The sequence below is a fragment of the Microcaecilia unicolor genome, chromosome 7, assembly GCF_901765095.1.
Source record: "Microcaecilia unicolor chromosome 7, aMicUni1.1, whole genome shotgun sequence".
NCBI lineage: Eukaryota > Metazoa > Chordata > Amphibia > Gymnophiona > Siphonopidae > Microcaecilia > Microcaecilia unicolor.
The window spans coordinates 215,613,159-215,634,100 of NC_044037.1; the positions used below are offsets into that span (position 1 = coordinate 215,613,159).

Consider the following 20,942-nt stretch of genomic DNA (forward strand, 5'->3'; position numbering starts at 1 on the left):
TGGGTTATCGCCACGCAAGCCATTTCCAGGCCTTTCTTTTTCCCTGGAAATGGCGCATGCTCAGGGACGGACTACCACCGGCAGCTGTGTTGGGCTGGTGGTAGTCCTGAAAAAGCAAGCGGTAAGACCACGTTGGACTTACCACCGCTCTGTACAAGAGCCCATAAATCTGTCATAATTTGTTGAGGGAATGCATCAGCTTTTTAACTTTACAAAGAAAAGCTAATATAAAATGATAATATAAATATAATATAAAAAAAACTAAAAGCAGTTGCAAAGATTAGAAGTTTAAAATGATGTATGTATTAAAAAAATACAAACTATAAGAAAATAAAAAATGTAAACAAATACAATCTGTCTTGGAAGCCCATATAAATATATTTGAAGAAAGACCTAAGTGTTGCATTGATAAATGGTGAGATATAAAAGGCAATTATAGCCATAAGAATATCTTCAGGAAAAACAAATTTTAAAAAATGGATTCAAGATAGGAAGATAGGAAAGAGCATAAGTATATGTAAGTTAGGTAAAATAGCTCTCCTATGAGGAAAGACTAAAAGGGGTTAGGGCTTCTTGGAGAAGACACGGATGAGGAGAGATATGATAGATTTCTATAAAACCACGAGTGGAGTGGAAGAGGTAAATGCAAATCAGTTACTTATTCTTTTAGGAAGACAAAGAGGCGCATTTTCAAAGCACTTAGACTTACAAAGTTACATAGTAGCCACTGGAACTGAGATTTTTGAGCCTGTCTGTAGAAGACTAGCCAGATTATTTTCGAAAGAGAAAGACGCCCATATTTCGACCCAAATCGAGAGATGGGCGTCTTTCTCCCATGGGCAACCAAATCGGTATAATCGAAAGCCCATTTTGGCGTCTTCAACTGCACTCCATCGCGGAAACGGCCAAAGTTGACTGGGGCGTGTCGGAGGCGTGACTGGGGCGTGGTTATCGGTCAAACATAGTAGATGACGGCAGAAAAAGACCTGCACGGTCCATCCAGTCTGCCCAAGAAGATAAATTCATATGTACTACTTTTTTATTTGTAGTCCTCTTCAGTGCACAGACCGTATAAGTCTGGCCAGCCCTATCCCCGCCTCCCAACCACCAGCTCTGGCACAGACCCTATAAGTCTGCCCAGCACTATCCCCGCCTCCCAACTACCAGTCCCGCCTCCCACCACCAGCTCTGGCACAGACCGTATAAGTCTGACCAGCACTATCCCTGCCTCCCACCACCGGCTCTGGCACAGACCGTATAAGACTGCCCAGCACTATCCCCGCCACCCAACCACCAGCCCCGGCACAGACCATATAAGTCTGCCCAGCACTAGTCCCGCCTCCCAACCACCAGCCCCAGCACAGACCGTATAAGTCTGCCCAGCACTAGCCCTGCCTCCCAACAAACAGAAAAGGGCGGCTTTCGCCGATAATGGAAAATAGCCGTTTTTAGCGAGAATTTAGGGCACTTTTTTTGGACCCTTTTTTTTCACGAACAAGTCCCAAAAAAGTGCCCTAAATGACCAGATGACCACCGGAGGGAATCAGGGATGACCTCCCCTGACTCCCCCAGTGGTCACTAACCCCCTCCCACCAAAACAAAACAACTTTAAAAACTTTTTTCCCAGCCTGTATGCCAGCCAGAAATGTCATACCCAGCTCCATCACAGCAGTATGCAGGTCCCTGGAGCAGTTTTAGTGGGTGCAGTGGGCTTCAGGCAGGTGGACCCAGGCCCATCCCCCCCACCTGTTACACTTGTGCTGGTTAATGCTGAGCCCTCCAAAACCCACTGTACCCACATGTAGGTGCCCCCCTTCGGGCTATGATAATGGTGTAGACTTGTGGGCAGTGGGTTTTGGGGGGATTTGGGGGAGCTCAGCACACAAGGGAAGGGTGCACCTGGGAGCTCTTTTACTGTTTTTTGTTAATTTGTAAAAGTGCCCCCTAGGGTGCCTGGTTGGTGTCCTGGCATGTGAGGGGGGACCAGTGCACTATGAATCCTGGCCCCTCCCACGACCCAATGCCTTGGATTTGTTCGTTTTTGAGCTGGGCGCCTTCGTTTTCCATTATCACTGAAAAATGAAACCGCCCAGCTCAAATCCGCACAAATCCGATGCATTTGGCTGGCACAAACCGTATTTTCGGAAAAAAGATGTACGCCCATTTTTTTTCGAAAGTACGGTTTGTCCCGCCCCTTCACGTACCCGTTCTTGGAAATAGACGCCCATGGAGATGGGCGTTCACGTTCGATTATGCCCCTCTAGGTGACATAAAAAATTTAAAAATTACTGAATAAGAGGAATTTGCTTGTATTTGCAGTAAGTGGCTTATAGATTTCTATTTTATGTATATTTGAAATAAAAAGGAAAATGATTAGGGCTGCATGTTCATCACGATTAACTTTTCAATCATTAATTGTGATTTAAAAAATGAACCATGGTTAATGATTAACCCTCTCTTCCTCCCCCAGCCGAATGTCCGGTCTGGCATCTCTTCCTCGTTTCCCCTACCGGTATACCTTGTTATTTGCAGTAAATCTTTGCCTGCAGCAGCAGCAGCATATTGAAATGCTGCCTCAGCCTGCACCAGGCCTTTTCTTCTGACCTGTCCCGCCCCCTTCTGAAGCAACTTCCTGTTTTCAGAAGGGGGCACCAGGTCAGAACAGAAGGTCTGGTGCAGACTCAGGCAACATTTCAATATGCTGCCACTGCAGGGCGAAAACTTAACAATGTAAACGGGGAGATGAAACTGCCAGCGGTCCAGGAGAGATGGCATGTGTGCGGGTGAGCGAGGGAGCAATTGAGAAAGAACATGGGCGGAAGGGGAGGCGCATCTGAGAGAGAGAATGGGAGAAGGCACCTGGGCACTTGAGAGAATGGGTGAAGGAACAGGGAGGCAGATGACAAAGAGAGAGAGAGAGAAAAAGAATGCTAAAGAAGTGCTGGCATTGGCAGCTGGAGGCACCCTGCTGACTTCCTTGCTCCTGAGACAGTACGAAGAGGAAGGGAGGCACTTTGGTAGTGAATTTCTTCGAATGGCTTCGGAATTTCTTTGAATGGCTTAGGTATTCCCACCAGCAAAGGTATAATAGCTAATGTGGCTAGCGGGGGAGGGGGGAGAGGAAATGCATGCTCCCCAGTCCATCCTTATGCCCCCCTCCCATAAACAGCTGGCTATGCCCCGACCCCGATTAAAATTTTTAATCGAAATGCAGCCCTAAAAACAATAGAAATTAAAAACTATATTGTAGCACCAAGGAATTTTATCTGAGATCCTACGATTTTTCGTGGATCAAAAGATAAAGTCCTGAATTCTGAGACACGCTAAAAGGAAGTAAAAAAAATAATTCCTATACACTAAGAGGATTAGCATAGCCTCAGAAGAATAAATGAAAAGAAAACAGGAAAAAGAAGCCTGGACTAAACTTCTGAATCCAAAATGGAAAAGGAAGACATATATGCAGACACAAGAATTTAATTTCTTTTGAAAAACCACTTTGTAGAAAACAACATTCACACTACATAGTTTCAAAGAAAATCAGGCAGATGCTCATACCAAGCCTTCAGCTGTAAAATTAATACTGCGAAGACTTTACTGGAGTCAACTACAAATTAATGCTTTAAAACTTTTATTCACAACTAGAGGAGATTCCATGAAACTTTAAACTGCTTATTAATCCATGTGGACATGTGCACTTGTGACTGTGTAAGTATAAACTGAGTCTGGCTGTTTATCAATTATAAACAAATGAGTTCTAAAGGTGAATCTTCTGTTAAATTCCTGATGGTCACCGTCAATATAATCAGTAAACAGCAAAACCAGTGATGACCTTAACCTATACAATTTTCATTAGAAGGAAAACTTTAAAAAAGGAAAGACATTGAAACAGTTTTTCCTCTTTTGACTGAGAGTCAGATATCTTGAACCTGGTTTGATCTAGCAATTAAGAGCAGATGTCTAAAGTTACCAGTTACAACATTTGTATTTCTGAGTTGAGAAGACAGATATACATGTTCTATCCTGGACCATTTTCTTAAAATAAAAATTACATTGAATAAATTAGCCTAAAATTGGTTTAAACTAAACAATGATTATCTGAAATATCATCTGTAATAAATTAACATTGCAATGACTTTCTTATACTTTCATTCTCATTACTGCAATTTTTTTAAAGAGATAACTTCATATTCATTCTAGCAGACAAAAATTATTTGTACCACTATAACAAGGCTAATTGACAGAAGCTCTCACTCATTGGTAGTTTAGTCTTCTGGGGAAAATAAGAGCTCATCCTAGAAAAAAACCCAATATCAAATCATTTTGTGACACATTTTAATGGCTTTGTCTAGATATAGAGGCTCATTTTCAAAGCACACTGGCTTAAAAAGTTACACAGCTTACTATGGGACTTATTTTCAAAACAGAAAAATGTTCAAAAATTAACACAAGGTAGCATTTGGACTTTTTTTCACCTAGACCAATTTGTGGCTCTCAAGACTGGAAATGAAATCCATATTCTGAGCTTTTCTTTACTTGATTGAAAACAAAACAAAACATAACCCCCACCCCCGATCTCCAGTGTAGACATTAAGATAATTAAGGCTTCTGTTCTTAGGTGTTTATAAATTGTAAAATTTAGCTGTTTTTATTTCCCAGCTAATTTGAGGATTTTTTTTATTTTGAGGGTATACAAAAATCAATGTTTTTGTGCCACAGGTACTATTGCTGAATATCTCATTCATTGTAATCAAATATATAGTGACATGTGGGATCTGTCAGCACATGAAAAGCACAAAAATTGATAGGGACAGAAGACAAGCCAGGAAAAAGTTGAAAGAGTACTAGGGAACCTGGTATTTCATGGGCCTTTATCCAATAACACTTTTATTTTGTTTAGCAATGGGATTGTTTCATCAGTTACAATCTAAAATCAAAGCCTTATGTATAATATTCAATTATTTTGGGACAGCATAAAAGACAAATAATTGCCTTATATGTCCTCTAAAATTGTATTAGATGCAAACGATTACCTTTTATATACAGCTACATGTTTCAAGAATGTTTTATAATAATATGCTTGAAACACGGAACTGGAAAATAATTGTTAAATACATTAAGATGTAAATTCTTCTTTAGAAAGCTTCTACTTGGGAATTCATATTTGTATAGAATAATACAGAGATATATGAAACAACAACAAAGAATCATTGTATCAAGGCAAAAAAAAGTTAAAAGTGGAAAACAATGAAACTACACCTTAGAGGAACATGTTTATTGTATTTGTGGGCAATACATTGGGTGCTCTCTGAGCTACAAAGGGAAAAATTAAATTCTTTCAGTACAAACTGACAAAAGATAAAACAGTTTTCACAACAGCATGTACCACATAATTGGAAATAGATCTGGGTTTAATACAAATGACATAATTCCTAGTAATCTACAGCTACCTTTAATAATTTCATACAGATAATGAATTAGGCTAAAATGCACCATAATATTTGGTTGACTTCAGGAACGGTATCCTTAGTACATCACAAAATACATTTTGATATCCCAAAGAAGCAAGACTTGCAAGTAGGCATTTTAACATAACTAATCTACAGCTACAAAGTTCTACTCTTGATAGCATTTACCTTTTTGGGCAATATCCCAGTCTTCATAGGATAAAAGCAAAGAGTAGAATCAATATAACATATACACAGAAGTCCGTATTGTAAAGGCTATAAAGATTTGTTGCACATTGCAAAGTTGCCTCCTGCTCCTTCACATTGCACATGTAGTCAAACAATTTATGTAGCATATCTCTTGGTCCACTGCCTGGCTATCCTGTCATGTTCTGCTCTGTTGGTCAAATACTGAGTAGCTATGCTTCCAACCAGAGGATCAGCTGTAAAATTAAGACAGAAAGAATAGTATATTAGAACAAATTCATTCATTTCATCTAATCATACTATGTTTGAACTTAAGATTACTTAATGCTTATCATGAAAATGATTTTACTTTTGTGTATTAATCTATACAATAAATCAGATTTATATTCATTTAATTCATTCATTAATGACCCATCTCACACACTAAGGGGTCCTTTTACTAAAGTGCAATAAATGCAGGAGGTTTATCCAGTATTTGCTCTGCATTTAATGCACAGGACAGACACTTACTGCACAGCACCATGTTACATGCAGCATGGGTGCTCCAGCGCTATCTGTCCCTGCACATAATTCAATGCAGATCCAACCAGAAATAAAGATAGCATAGCCCTGATGTGGTAATACATCCTCTTCTACACCCCCACCATCTAATCCCTCTGACACTTCCCCAGCCCCCGGTGATATCCCCTCAACATACAATCCCATAAAACCATGCTAGCTGCTTAACACAGCTTACGAAAAGATCTCTTAAGAAACATTGGAAATAAGAATATAAGAGCTACCTTACTGGGTCAGACCAAGGGTCCATCTAGCCCACACAGTGGCCAGTCCAGGTTACAATTAAAAAAAAAAAAAAAACAACAACATCACTTGTATTCCCCAAGATACCTGGTAGTTTGCTGCAGATTACAACCAAAGAGACTAGTCAATTACTAGGAAATACAACTGATAAAACATTAAAGGGCCTTTTTACTAAGCTACGTAAGCACAAACACGTGTCAATTTTGAACTACCACCCGGCTACCTCGAGGCCTGAGCGGTAATTTAATTTTTAATGTGCATCCACTAGGCACTACCCGGGTGGTAATTGGCATAGTACGCATGTAGACCATCTCTGTCCAGTTAACGCGTGAGATTTTACCGCTAGGTCAATGGGTGGTGGTAAGGTCTCAGTCCCAATGTGTGCCAATTTTTATTTTGCTGCACGTACATTTTTGCCCCCCCCCCCCCCAAATGGCCTTTTTAGCAGGTAAGCTGAGAAATGGACCTGCGTGTCCAATACACGCGTCTACACCAGCACAGGCCATTTTTTTGGCGCACCTTAGTAAAAGGACCCCTAAAAAAGGTAAAATAAATTGTAGTCATAACTTCTGAAATAAACAAGTTTTTCGCCTTCTACAAAACATGTAATTTGTAACTGATCTGATCTTGATTGGGACAATTCTCCAAACTTTAGCTATCTGTTAAGGTAACGATTGTTTAAAACTCTTTTTTTTCACCTTATTCCCTTAGGACTTGGGAAGTGAAATACAAATGGAGTTTGAAAAGGTCTATCGTTCTGTCCTAACAATGGAGGCATCAAAACACCATATACTCTGCGCATGACCGTATAACAATTTTAAATATGAAAGTACATAGTTTAAAAACAACTTGCGCCTCTATAGGAAGCAAGTGCAGTTGTTGAAGCAACAGAATTGCTTCATTCTAAGTGAGAGGCTGAACATAACAACCTACCACTGCAATGTCTGTAACTTTCTACACAAAGGCGCAGACCAAACTGAATAGATGACATTAAAGTAAATAACCTGTGTTAGTACTACAGCTTGTACTAAATTCTATATTACTCAACTTCAAAAAGATGTCTAATCCTAACGCTGGCATAATGTCAAAAACGACTTTCTAATCAGGTTGTTCAGATGAGAAGATAAGGACTGTGTGGAATCTAATATTATCCCTAAGATCTTTAATGACTATTCAACAGGAAAACTAACTCCACCTATAGATAACCTTTGACATAGCTCATGGGGAACCCAGACAGAGGAATTTTGATTTATCTTTATTAAGTGTTAACAGATTAAAAGATACCCAGTGTTCAACTTTAAGAAATAATCCAATTTTTTTTTCTCAATTTCAAGTAACGCCTCAGGGAGCAGAACCAGCAAAGTAATACCTTCTGGATAGCTTAATACTTCTACCAATCCACTCCCTCCTTATTTAAACTCTCTCCTTAAGACCTCATCAGATAATTAAACAAGATAGGTGATAGCAGGGAACCCTGGGGCACCTTGCAAAAAACATTCCATGAGTCAGATAACATATCTAGCATATTGACACAATACTTTCTCATAGTAAGAAAACCTTCTAACCATGATAACACCCTTCAAGTAATATCTATCTCATTTAAGATTTGCAACAATAATTTATGATCAACTAAATTGAATACAACTACATTATCACTACCTAATTTTCTTTACTCATCATGTATCTAATATTAGAAACCAAAGTTCCTAAGACTGTTTCAGTACTGTAACCTCTTCTAAACCTTGATTGTGAAAGCTGTAATATGTCATGCTGTTCCAAATAATAAGTAAGATATTTGGCTACCAGTCTCTTCTGTACTCTTAGTTAAAAAATGGGAATAGATGCAACTGGTCCAAAATTTCAAACAATGGGGCCCTTTTACTAAAAAGGCATTACGATCTGGGCTTACTGGGTTTAACGCGGTACAATTTAATTTATTTATTTAGTTAAGGAATTTTGAATAAGTTTTTTCAGGTCTTGCACTAATGTTCGCATTAGCGTGCATTACTTGTGAAAAGTTAATACATAAGCAGTTACCAACTCCTATTTAGGAGGTGCTAAGTGCTCCTGCATTAACTCAGCATTAGGGGTCCTTTTAATAAGGTGCGTAGGCACCTAAGAGCGCACAACATACGTCAAATTAGAACTACCGCCCGGCTACTGCGTGCTGTGGGCAGTAATTCTAATTTTGACACGTGGCAGAAAACAATTTCTATTTTCTACCATGTGGCGCTAACTGGGCGGTAATTGGCAGTGCTCGCGCACTAACGATTACCGCCTGGTTAATGTGAGAGACCTTACTGTTAAGTCAATGGGTGGTGGTAAGGTCTCAGGCCCAAAATGGACGTGCCAATTTTTATTTTGCCGCACGTCCACTTTTGCACCCCCCCCCCCCAAAAGCCCTTTTTTGCAGGCATGCTGAAAAATGGACCTGGGTGCGTCCAATACATGTGCCTACACCAACGCAGGCCATTTTTTGGCACGCCTTAGTAAAAGGGCCCCTAATTGGTTAATGCTTCAATGCCAATCTCGACACATAATACACCCCCTCCTAAAGATATTATTAAAAAATAGCTAATGTGCAAGTTAGCGCATGCTAACAAGCAGAATACTGCAAAACATTTTAACTAATTCTGCAGTAGCCTGTTTTTCACATGTTATGCGCGTGTTAGGGCTTAACACCATTTAGTAAAAGAGCTCCTAAATTTGATACTAAAGTTTTTTTTTTTGGGGGGGGGGTGGAGTTTTTAAAAGACAGATTGGACAGATATCCCACATCACAGTAGGATGTAGTAAACTTTCTTATTAAATAAATAACATCCTCGCTCTGTACTAGTGGGAAATCTTGAGAACTACACTAAAAGAAAAAATTATATAGCTGATTGTAATGCCTGAGTAGTGTAATGTCCGACTAATAGATTAGACAGCTCTGGTGGACTCTACCTTTAATATTTTTACATACAAGGACCAGGATTTTAAATTGTTTATGAAATCTTATGGGTCACCAACATAACTGACAAAAGTCTTGGGGTAATATGTTTTGTTCTGCTATGCCCTGTTATTAAACAGGCAGTTGCATTCTGATCCAAATAAAGAATTTAATATCTATTCTGAAAGGCCTAGACACAGAAGTGAAAAAACAGTGTTACTATTGCTTTTACAACCAACCTAAAATCCTGTGGCTTCAGTAAAATTTTTATTTTTTTTGCAATAACTAAGGCTTAAAAACAACCAGCTTCACCATATTTGCCATCTGAGGGCGCAAGAAAGATGAGAATATATCAGCATACTCATGTAGCATACTTAAGAAACGACCAAAACATTCACCCCATTTACCTCTAATGAACTGGGTGAGCATGCAGGTCTTAAAATTGTAAGAATGTAACTTCTGCCTTTTTCATTTAGAGATAGCAAACTGACGCCTGTGGAAATTTTTCAACAATGCCAGTTGTTAAACACCTACCAAGATCATCAAATGGAGTAAAGACCATCACGTCATCTGCATAAATGTGGAAATCCAACCTCCAACTATGCAATAATCTGTCTAACAGCAATAAATATATATTGAACAATAAATGTGAAAGTGGTGATCTCTGTGGAACTCATCAGGGGAACACTTTCATCCCACTTTATTTGAAATTCCCGCCCCATCAAAAAAGGAAAACAAGTCAATACTGATCCCTTTGACCCCAGTTCCCTCAATTCGGTAATCAATGTAGAGTGATTCATCATGTCAAAAGCACAGAAACATCCATAAATATTGGAACATAATGAGTCTTTCAATCCTTCAGCCCATTTAACCATATACCTATCACTGAAATAAGCAGCTTTTGGGAAAGTATCGCAGCTAAAACCCAGGCTGATATGGATCTGAATTGTTATTTTTTTCAGAAACAATTGTACCTGACTCTGCACCATCTGCTCTATCAATTTATCCAAGACAGGCAAATTAGAAATTGGATATTAATTTTCCAAAGCTGTTGAATCTAACCATGCTTTCTCAGAAGAGACCTAATCTCATACTTTTAAGTTAGCTGGGAAAACACCTTCCCTAAGTGAAGCATTGATCAAATCACTGAGGAAACTTCCAAAAACCTCTCTTCCTAATTGAAGCCATGGAGTGAGTAAATATACACACACACGCGCGCGCGTGCAAAATAAATAAACCAACCTGTTTCATATTTACCAATGTAAACTGATCCCAAAATACTAATTCTCCACCCTCTCTTCCTCCACACCATCTACTTATCTAAGCTGAATTGTGCCTCCATTCTTTGCCTCTCAAATGAGAGCAAAGTCAGAGGAAAAAAAATATTTCATCTCATCTACATGCTTTTGATATACCACAAATCATGGTACAAAATGCAGTGGAGCATTTGACAATAAAAAGAATATTTATTCATGCCTATTAATTTTGTTTTTATGAGTCCTGCTACACCAGTCCAGACCAAAAGGTTGAACCCCACTATCATAAGATGAAGGTAGAAATACTGAATTATTCCAATGACATCACCAGTATAAGGTTTGGTGCTGCCTGGAATTCTCCAGTATGCTACTGCCAAAGCAGAACCAGGTCCCCTCCTTACCACACACATTTGAACTTCACAGAAACCACTGTAGCATATATATTACGAAACCACTATTCCAAATTAACAAAGGGAGAGAGCAGAGTAAATTGGAAAGTTATCCCTTACACTGCAGTCTTCTAGGGTAGGCTTTGAATTGGTCTAGCAGAAAAAGGAAGAAAATTAATGTCCAACAAATGGGATGTACAAAATCAATGTGTTACTAGGCTGGGGAAGACAATAACTGCCTAAGGCAGCAACACACTTGGCTACAACATCAATCTTATAGTGCTTCACAAAGGAATATAGGGGTCCTTTTACTAAGCAGCAGTAAAAAGTGGTGGGTAGTGGTGTAGGTGCATGTTTTTGGTGCATGCCGGGCCAGTTTTTACCACATCTGCAAAAAATAGCTTTTTTTTTTTTTTTTTAAATGGGACTGGAAAAGGGCATGTGGTAAAACTGAAACCAGTGCACACTGAAACTCGTCTGAGCCCTTAACGCCACCCATTGATTTAGCGGTAAGGGCTCACGAGCTACCAGCGCAGTGACCAATTGGTGCTCGCCAACTGCCGATTACCACCAGAAACACCGCACGTGGGAGGAAATAAATAAAACACCTAGGTGTTACGGGCGTGTACCAAATCTGAAATTACCTCCAGGGGAGGCATGGTGGCATGGTAGCCTGGCGGTCATCTCGTTTTGGTGCACGCTGCAAAAAGGGCCCCATAGTGAGGACCATGCCACCACCTTGAACATCTCTTCCAGGGTGAAAGCCCAGACCACCATCATTGAAGCCATCTGAACATGAGTAGAAAGAGCCTGTGGGTCCACTAAAACCACATTCTGTCAAAGTTTGTGCCTCAATTGTAGTCTTAATCCATCATGCTATGGAGGGTTTAGAAGCCACATGCCCTTTATGTGCCCCCTAAAAACAACACGAAAAGTCTATTTGACATCTAGAAGGAGTTGAACACCGCCAGACAATGCAGCCACACTCTGCGGATATCCAGCTGATGAAGCTTCTGAGATGACTTTGAGCTCTCCTGCTCCAAAAAAAGACTGGGAGAGAAACTGACTCACATGAAATAGGGAGCCCACATGGACCTTCAGACAGCTTAGGGCCAAGCCTTGCTCCAGACCTGTCTGCAAGAACTCCATAATAGCTGGAACTTGTGCCTGTCAGGGGGAAAGCTCATGCTTAGTGCACCAGTGCACAAAGACCCTTGAAATTCGGAAATATGTCAAAGATGTAGACCGTTTCTGGGCCTTGAGCAGAGGAAAGAAGAGGAGTAGGCCCTCTTCCTGAAAGGACTCCTCTCAAGGGCTGAGTCATCAGCCAGAAGGGATCAGGGTTCTCCATAACTGCCAGGCCCTGCCACAGGATCCCTTGTCACCTCAGCAGCGGGAGCCCCATCAGCAGGTGTACCAAGCTTGATTGGGCCAGTCCAAGACCACCAGTATCACAAGGAATTGATGCTGACCCTCACTGGGGGCCCCTGTTAGGAACTGCAAAGGAGGTGGTTCCAGAATCCCTCAACCTCTGAGCCCCATAAAAGGGTAAGCCCTTTTGGAAATTTGACACTGTTGGTAGGCCCTAAGGCTGCCCTACTGAGCCAAAAGCGACCCCTGTCTTTGACCAAGCCCTATCCCTGAGGCAAAGTGCTGTGTGATCCTCTGAGAACCCCTGGGGCCTGGCCTCACCCAGGTCCTTCACCAACTTTTCTTTTAGCAAAGAGTAACCCGCTCCTAAATGGAAGCTTGCTTAAGCGCACCTTTGAGGATACAATGGCTGCCCAGTGCCACAGCCACAATCACCAGTGTCCCGAACCAAGAGAAGATACAGATAAGGTCACAATACATATGTGGCAGAAAGGCCACCACTGACGTTTTGGTGTACAATCTAAAAAGATATAAAGAAAGTATACTGAAATGGGACACCAGTGTTTGTTAGGAAAGATATACCATGCACAACCTCAGACAGACAGGAGAACCAACTACAAACATGCTTAGAAGAAAGTTTGTACCCCCAAAGCTAAACTGCTGAAAGCAAGCTTTAAAATATAAGTCTTCAAAAAGCTTTTAAATTTAGTCAATGATGCTTCACTGTGAAGCAGGGCAAGATCATTCCAACGTACTGGGACCAGGAAGTAAAAGGCTGACCTACGAGTGGATTGAAATCTAGCTTGTCTGGGACCTGGTAGCACAAGATGGTGAGCATCTAGAGATCTAAGAGAGCAAGAAGGGGTGTAAGGAATGGCAAGGGAGGAAAGATAGGAGGGAGCATTTTGGTAATATGCTATGCAAGTAAGACATAAAATTTTGAAATGATAATGAAAGAGACTCTGGTGGTTGCTGAATGTAGCACAGAAGAGCATGGGCCGCATAGACCCCAAACACCTAGACCTGGACCCCAATTGCTAAGGGGACAAAGACCTGCTTAAGGAACTTTTCTACTGTCCTGCCATGGGCATCTTTCAGCGCAGAGCCCCCTTCAACCGGGATAGTCATCTTCTTGGTCATCAGCAGGGAAGCAAGAAGAGTTTGTCAAGGTCTTTGCGAGGCATCAAGCAAAGCCTACACAAGAGCCTAGTGCCCTGGAGAATACCTTCCAGGACCTCCCATTTGGCCAGTATCATCTTGGAGAGGTCCCTATGAAGTAAAAAAATCTAAGGTAGCCTCTGGAGGCCCTCTAAGGATGGGACCCTCATCTGAGGGCTCCACCTGGAATGATGCCATGATACACAATGCTTCAGACACTAAACTAATGAGCTGACCAAACTCTTGGTACTAGAACAGCTGGACCACCAGGGAATTCTCCTAGCTTGGTAACAAGTCCCCCAACCTCACCATTCTCTCTGATGAGCCCGCAAGGGTTCCCAACCAAGGACGCATAAGGGAAGAGGACCTGGCCTGCATCTGAACCTCCACTCAGTTGCCAAAGTTTTGAAGTTATGCAGAGGGTGGATGAATTTTGTCGTTCTCCATATAACATTTCTACAAGTTTTCCAGCCCACTCCTAACCCAGCCTCCTAACACATCTTTTATGCATATAACTCACAGCTGTGGTTTACATACATAAAATCATGCAAGTAGCTCAAATATTAAAAAGACTTTTGTGGCTGGTATCAGCACCAACTAAATAAGTCTTTTTAAACATCTGTCCGTGTATTTTTTTAATGATTGCTTATTCCCTTATACCCTTCTCTAATTATCCTAGTGTGTACTGTGATAGGCAACCAACAGTGTCTATTAACATGAAGGCACAGAGGCAAGGAAATATTCCTGCAATAAATTCAGGCACCCAAAAGCAGAGGTTCTTGTAACAAGATTTTAAACTACAAATCCCAGAAGGCCATGCAGAGGCCTGGTGTCAGGAGAGCTGGACTAAGGACCAGTGAAGGCTGATGAGTCTTCATTGGTTCAGCTGGTCTAAATAACATGGCAGTCCTGGAGAGTGAGGAATTCAAAAGGTGTCAAAGTATAAAGGCTGCAAAGAATTACCAGCACAATTGGTTGCCTATCACAACAAGCTGACATTACAGGCTGCTATGTTGGAGAGAGCAGGTAAGTTACCTTTTCCTATCTTTCACAATGAAATATTTTAAGCAGTCTTTTGAGGCTTTTAGCTCCTATTTTTTTTATTGTATTTATGATTATTTTAGCTTCTGCCATGTAGGTAACACTGTTTGAATACACCACTTGGATGTTTCTCTTTATTTCACCTCTATGAGGCTTTTAAACAGATGTTGTTAGAATATTTATGTTTTATTTAATATGTCTAGACACTTTATATTTTATTCAGTATGTGTAGTTTAGATATATAGTTTTAAATTATTATTTATATCATTTAGTTTATGATTTTTACTAGCATATGTTTTTGATTATTAACAGTTCTTTTATGCCCTGATGCTGCCCTTGCGTGGCCAAAATATGGCTATGTCAGACTTTTAGCTTTTCTGATTACATGTTGTGGTGAACAAATTGTTTTATGGACTTTTATCGTTTGGTCTGCACCACAATGTTGCACTAGTAGCCAGGATCATCAAAGTATCTTAGGTGTGCTATTTTGTGTCTGTGTGTTGAATAACCTTCCCTTTCTTCTCATTTCTATCTGGCTCACATCAGGAAGCCACACTAATATTAACTCTCCTCTCATTTCCACTTTCCACTATATATTGTAAGCCACATTGAGCCTGCAAAGAGGTGGGATAATGTGGGATACAAATGCAATAAATAAATAAATAAATAAAATAAAATTTCAACTGAAAAACCAAATGCCTTAAATTCTTAGACATACTTGAACAAGTTGCTCTATTTTTATTCTTACCAGTGATTTATACTGTTGCACACTTTGGGCCCTGTTTACTAAGCCACACTAGCGTTTTTAGGGCATGCCAATGATTAGCATGTGCTAAGGGCATGCTAGCATTTTTAGCGCGCACTAAACGCTAAGTTGCCCGTAAGAACATATGGATGACTCTAGTGTTTAGCGTGCACTAAAAAACGCTAGCACACTTTAGTAAACAGGACCCTTCATGTTATATTTATCAAAAATATTGTATAGTGCTGTCAATAGGTTAGTTTGACATCTGTGGCACACCTATCAAAAACGTAACATAATATACTTACCAGGGTTGCAATCCGTCAACAGAGAACAAATAGACAGCAAAACCTTTGAAATAGTCAAAGCTGGACTCCAGTTGTCTTTCAAAATATCCAAACAGATGACTCCCTGACTGTTGATATTACAGTGATAGATTCTGGTACGAAACGTAACCTAGAACAAAAAAAATTGTACTACAATTTAAACAGTTATAAGAGAAAGAAAAAAATAATACATACTTTATGTTTATAAATTATTTGCACTTTATATACTGCCTTATCTGACGGGCAGGCCAAAGTGGTGTACAAGCTAATCAAAGAATGAAAATAATTCTATTTTCAGACAGGAAAGATCCATGCAGATAGTCACAATCAACTGTTAACATTAGGACAAAACAACATAAAAGAAAAATAAAACTGGATGAAAACAATACATCAAACATTTGAATAGTAAATATAGGGGTCCTTTTACTAAGATGCATTAAAGTGTCCTTAGCGCGTCATTATGAAGGTCATTTTTATCACAGCCAGAAAATGGCTGATTTTCCTATTTTTGGAATTAATGCCCATGAGCTAATTTTGTCATTAGTGTGTGGCTATTAAAAATATTGGGACGTGAGCACTTACCAATACCTATTTTGTAGGAAGTAAGGGCTTATGTGCTAATCAGTTAGCGTGCGGTAATGTACAGGGTGAGGCAAAAAAAAAAAATAACCCCCTAGAGTTTTTTTGCCGTTTTCTCAGCAACTGCTCTGAATTTCAATGAGAAATTTTACGTACTTATTTAGTCATCATACTTAACATATTACTGTCAAACAACATTTAATTACCTTAAGCTATGTTAATTTGACTGACATTTTAGTATTACTACTTAGAGATTTCTGCATGTTAAAAATGTTTGAAGTAAAACACAGTAAAATAACATTATTCAAACGATACAATTAACAATGTGTCAGAATTTCACAATCACTGTGAATGCTCAAAGTGTCCACCCCCAGCTTTAACACAGGCCTTCAGTCACTTTGGGAAATTCTCAACAGCCTTGCCAATTGGTCCTTGTGGCAGGATGTCCCAAACCATCTGCAGCACTTCTTTGAGTTCAGTGATTGTTTGCAGCTTTGGGTGGAACTTGTGATAGGCCTCCAACATTGCTCCCCAGACAAAAGTCTACGCCACTGTGATGTCATTAACAGTAAGCTGGTACCCGTGTTTTTTTTTTTTTTTCAAATAATGGTAATTTTACAGTGCACACATTTTTGAACATGTAAAAATTGCTGTAAATTCTGCAACTTCACCGTGTTTAAACATAATCTCATTGCACTCAGTATGTAAATGTAGATAGAGGGTGGGCCCAAAAATTAATCTCTTCCTCAACCCCTCCCACCCCCACTGCCCAAAAACCAAAAGAAAAGAAAAGAAATAGCTGAGCTGGTGGGGATCCGCAAGCCCCACCAGCTGAAGACCTCCTCCTGGCAGAAGAAGTATTTATACCCTGTGCCACTGCCAGCAGTGTCCCAGAGTCGCTGACACAGCCAACCTCTGCACATGTGCGCAAACTGAGCATGCGCGAAGGGTCGAGCGTCAGCAGCATGGGAACACTGCAGCTAACTGCACAGGGCATAAGTGCTCTTTCTGCTGAGAGGAGGTCTTCAGCTGGTGTGGTTTGCGGATCCCCGTCAGCCACATCAATGGAGCACTGACCCGTGGCCACGCCACTGCCATCAAAAATATGATTTTCAAGGTGAAGTACTTCAGTTCATAACAGTCTAGTGGCTGAAGTGTTTTCATTAATTGGATTAATACCACATTGAGATCTTAAGACAGAGTAGGTGGCTTGATGGGAAGCTTTAGCTGAAATGAAGCCCTGAAAAAACCTGGTAACTGAGGATTGATCACAGATATGTTTACCTTTTACATGATGACGGTAAGCACCGAGTGCATTAAGATGAACCCTTACAGAGTTAGTTTTCAGATGTAGAAGGTATTCAAGCAAAGGTTCCCTCCCACCGTAAAACAGTGCTTCTAGTGCTGTTTTAGTACAGCTTAGCAAATAGGCTTCCTCATTTTTATAAATGGAAAAAGCAGCCCGAGTATATTGAGTTTTGGTGTCCATGAAGATTGCTTATTTACTATTTTATTTAATTGTATGTTTTTAATGCTTTATTGTGCTTTCTTGAGTTTATATTATGTATCTTGCCCTGTGCTTCTGTAAAACAGGTTAAGTGTTCAAATAAATGAAATGCAACTATTAGTGAAAATTCTAAAAGTTATTCAACTGATTATATAGGGGTCTACAGTTTCATGCCACTTAATGCACAGGGGAGATTCCACCCTTTCCCTTGATACATTAGATATTTGACACTGGTGCAGCCAGCACAATACTAGAAGCTGTGGAGTCCACTGGTACCAATAAAATGTCAGTAAGTGCAGTTAAATTAAAGCCTCCAGGATTGATTGTACCTCTGTCTACATTGCCACTGCACCAATGCCAGCAAGCTGATTGTTGAACATTTCCTGGATCCTCTTATTGAACTTGGTGGGAGGCAGGGGAAGTGGACACTAAGGAGTGCTGGCACAGTAACCTAAGCCTTTGAAGACTCAGGTAGTTCTCCTTAAGCAGCTCTTTCAGAGGGGATACCTGGGAAGATGTATGGCTGCAGCCAGTATTTCCCTGCTTTCAGCATCATATGATCGGGTCAATGTCTATGTATCTTTGCTTTCACTCTATGCTTAGTATCAGCATTCCCTCTCTCTCCCCAGGATGTCAGTACATATGGAGCATAATCCTTTGATTTCATTGGGTGGAGATAGGGGATGCAATATCTCCCTAGCTTACTGGTGTCCAGATCTGAGGACTGATGCTTCTAGATGTGGGTATACCTCCAGCATCTCGTGGAGATTCAAAGTTCTTTGACACAGATGTCCCGGAGGCTAAATGCTTTTGGATCAAATTTATTCAACAGACGATTCATATGCTCTTTTCTGTTACAAGACTCCTGGGAGACATCTTCTTTCATTGATTTTACAACCAGATACAGCACATGTATATGTGTGCTCCCATTCGAAAGAGGAAGTTGAGTCTGAAAGGAAAGGATACAGCAAAGGAAAGGCCCTAGGAATGGCGAGAGGTAGTGTTTGTTAAATTGCTCTATTGATGCAGTGACAGGACTGTACCCTTCTCCACCACCGCTAACTCCAGACTCTGCCCCTTCTGCCTCGCATCACCTTATGCCTGGAACAGACTTCCCGAGCCTATACGCCATGCGCCCTCCCTGCCCATTTTCAAGTCCTTACTTAAAGCCCATCTCTTCTCCCTTGCTTTTGGCGCATAACCACCTTCCCCATTCATGAGACCTACACTGTCTACTTAGTTTGTTACCTTTAGATTGTAAGCTCTCTTGAGCAGGGACTGTCCTCCCCATATTTAAACTTGTACAGCGCTGCGTAGCCCTGGCAGCGCTATAGAAATGCTAAGTAGTAGTAGTAGTAGTAGTAGTAGAAGGTGGGAGGAAGAGAAGAGAGAGGGAGAGATGCAGAACCTTAGGTGGAGCGAAGGCTAGAGAAAGATGCTGGATGTAGTGGCCGCACTGGTATGGGTCAGAAGCAATGTGGCTTGGGGAGTACCAGGCAGGCTGGGAAAATGGGTCTGTGGGCTGGTTTTGGTCTGCAGGTTATAGTTTGGCGAACCCTGCTGTAACAGAATCTATAAGCTTCCTTTGCCTCTTTCATAGAGCAAATACTTTTTTCTTTCAAGCTGCTACAAATATCTTTTTACAAGTCAGAAATGACACTGAATGGCAGCTGATCATCTCCTTTTGTGACAGCTGCTATTTGGGAAATCTTTTACTCACCAAAAATACGTCAAAACATGCAGAAGTGAAGCAACCCATTGTAATTTATTGTGTGCTGTGTAGTTCATATTGATGGTAATGTTAAATATTTTATTTTTGTTGTATTGCTATAAGTTTCAAATTTAAAAACAGTTTTCTAAAATGCATTACTTGTTTGAACATGCGCAGTAGGGTTGCCTCAGCAGCCTGGGTTTGATTCTTGGGTCATGTCTTCTCCTCTTAAAGCAGGCTGGGGAATGAAGGAATTCTAGTCACTGTACAACTGTGATGCTTAGTGGCTGGATTTAAAGTCCATGATTGCAGTGAACCCTGATGTTGATTGGGAAGAGGTAAAACAGAAGAAAACTTCCCAAGTAGTTACAAATGAAGGCTTTTGGCATCTAGAGAAGAAACTGCCAAGCCCCCCCCCCTCCCCCCCCCCCCCCAAAAAAAGCATCAGTAAATTCTAAACTATAATTGCCCATCGCAAATTTTAAAAGGCATAAACGTGACAAGTATTAATACATACCTTGTATCTATTTAAAATCCCATAACAAATCATTTTTACAGTTTAGAACTCTTTTCTGGCTGTGATTCCTTAAATACTGTGGAATACAAAGGCAGAGCTGCTTTCTTTTTTTACATACTTTTTAGATGACTTTTATGCAAAATGGATCTTAAATTGGAAAACACACTTTGAACTGTGAAGGTGCTATTCCTTGCCATACAGCAGTTATAGTCAAATTGTTTTTCCAATGTAATAGTTATTTTATCTTCTTTTACCCACCCCAATTATATCCACCACATGGATAAAGAAAACTGTCTCTGTCATACAGCTGCATCTGTATTTTTTTAGTCTTCTGTTATTTAACTTTTACACCTAGGCACCATCAAACATTCTGATTTACCTTTGCATTTTGATACCAGAAGGGGGCATCAGACTCATTTTGTATTTTAAGGTGAGGTTGTCCTGAAGCTCACAAACAGATTCAAGAATACTGTATTAATCAATTTACAGTGATCTTATACACCTGAATTTATTTTACAGCCTTAAAATTGTTAGAAAAATCTTCAGTTTCTCTAGCAAAAAGTAATGGAGACCACTGGGAAAGAAATTAGTGAGAAAAACTAAAAAAAAAAAAATGTTCTTGCAAACCGCTTTGCTGGAGGAGTTATGTTTCTTACATAAAGTATTATATCACACCATATCTTCTCAAGGTGTACAACTGAACTTATATATTATAATTTTAGACAGTACTTTCATGAATTCTATCAATGTAATTGAACACAGCATACAAACATTTAGTTCCTTACCTTTGGTGGTTTGAACGGATAATCCGACGAAAAGGTGATGTCCAGAAAAAAAACACCCCCTTCATATACAGATCCTGGAGGTCCAAGTATAGTAGATCTCCATTCATAAATATTATCTCCTTTAGGTCCAGCACTGTTTTAAAGAAAATTGAGATTATGCTAGGTTCTGAACAAAAAAT

At 40.1% G+C, this 20,942-nt stretch overlaps 1 protein-coding gene across 1 annotated transcript in view; it reads right to left on the reverse strand.

Annotated features, from left to right (window-relative positions):
- Positions 1-5,251: 5,251 nt before the first annotated feature.
- Positions 5,252-20,942, reverse strand: part of UBE2E3 (ubiquitin conjugating enzyme E2 E3) — a 277,113-nt gene continuing 261,422 nt past the window's right edge. The window contains exons 4-6 of the mRNA XM_030209481.1: positions 20,764-20,896; positions 15,647-15,794; positions 5,252-5,887 (exon numbers count right to left, since the gene is read on the reverse strand). Coding sequence (XP_030065341.1) covers positions 5,790-5,887; positions 15,647-15,794; positions 20,764-20,896 — 379 coding nt within the window. The 3' untranslated portion in view covers positions 5,252-5,789. The remainder of the gene's footprint in view (positions 5,888-15,646; positions 15,795-20,763; positions 20,897-20,942) is intronic.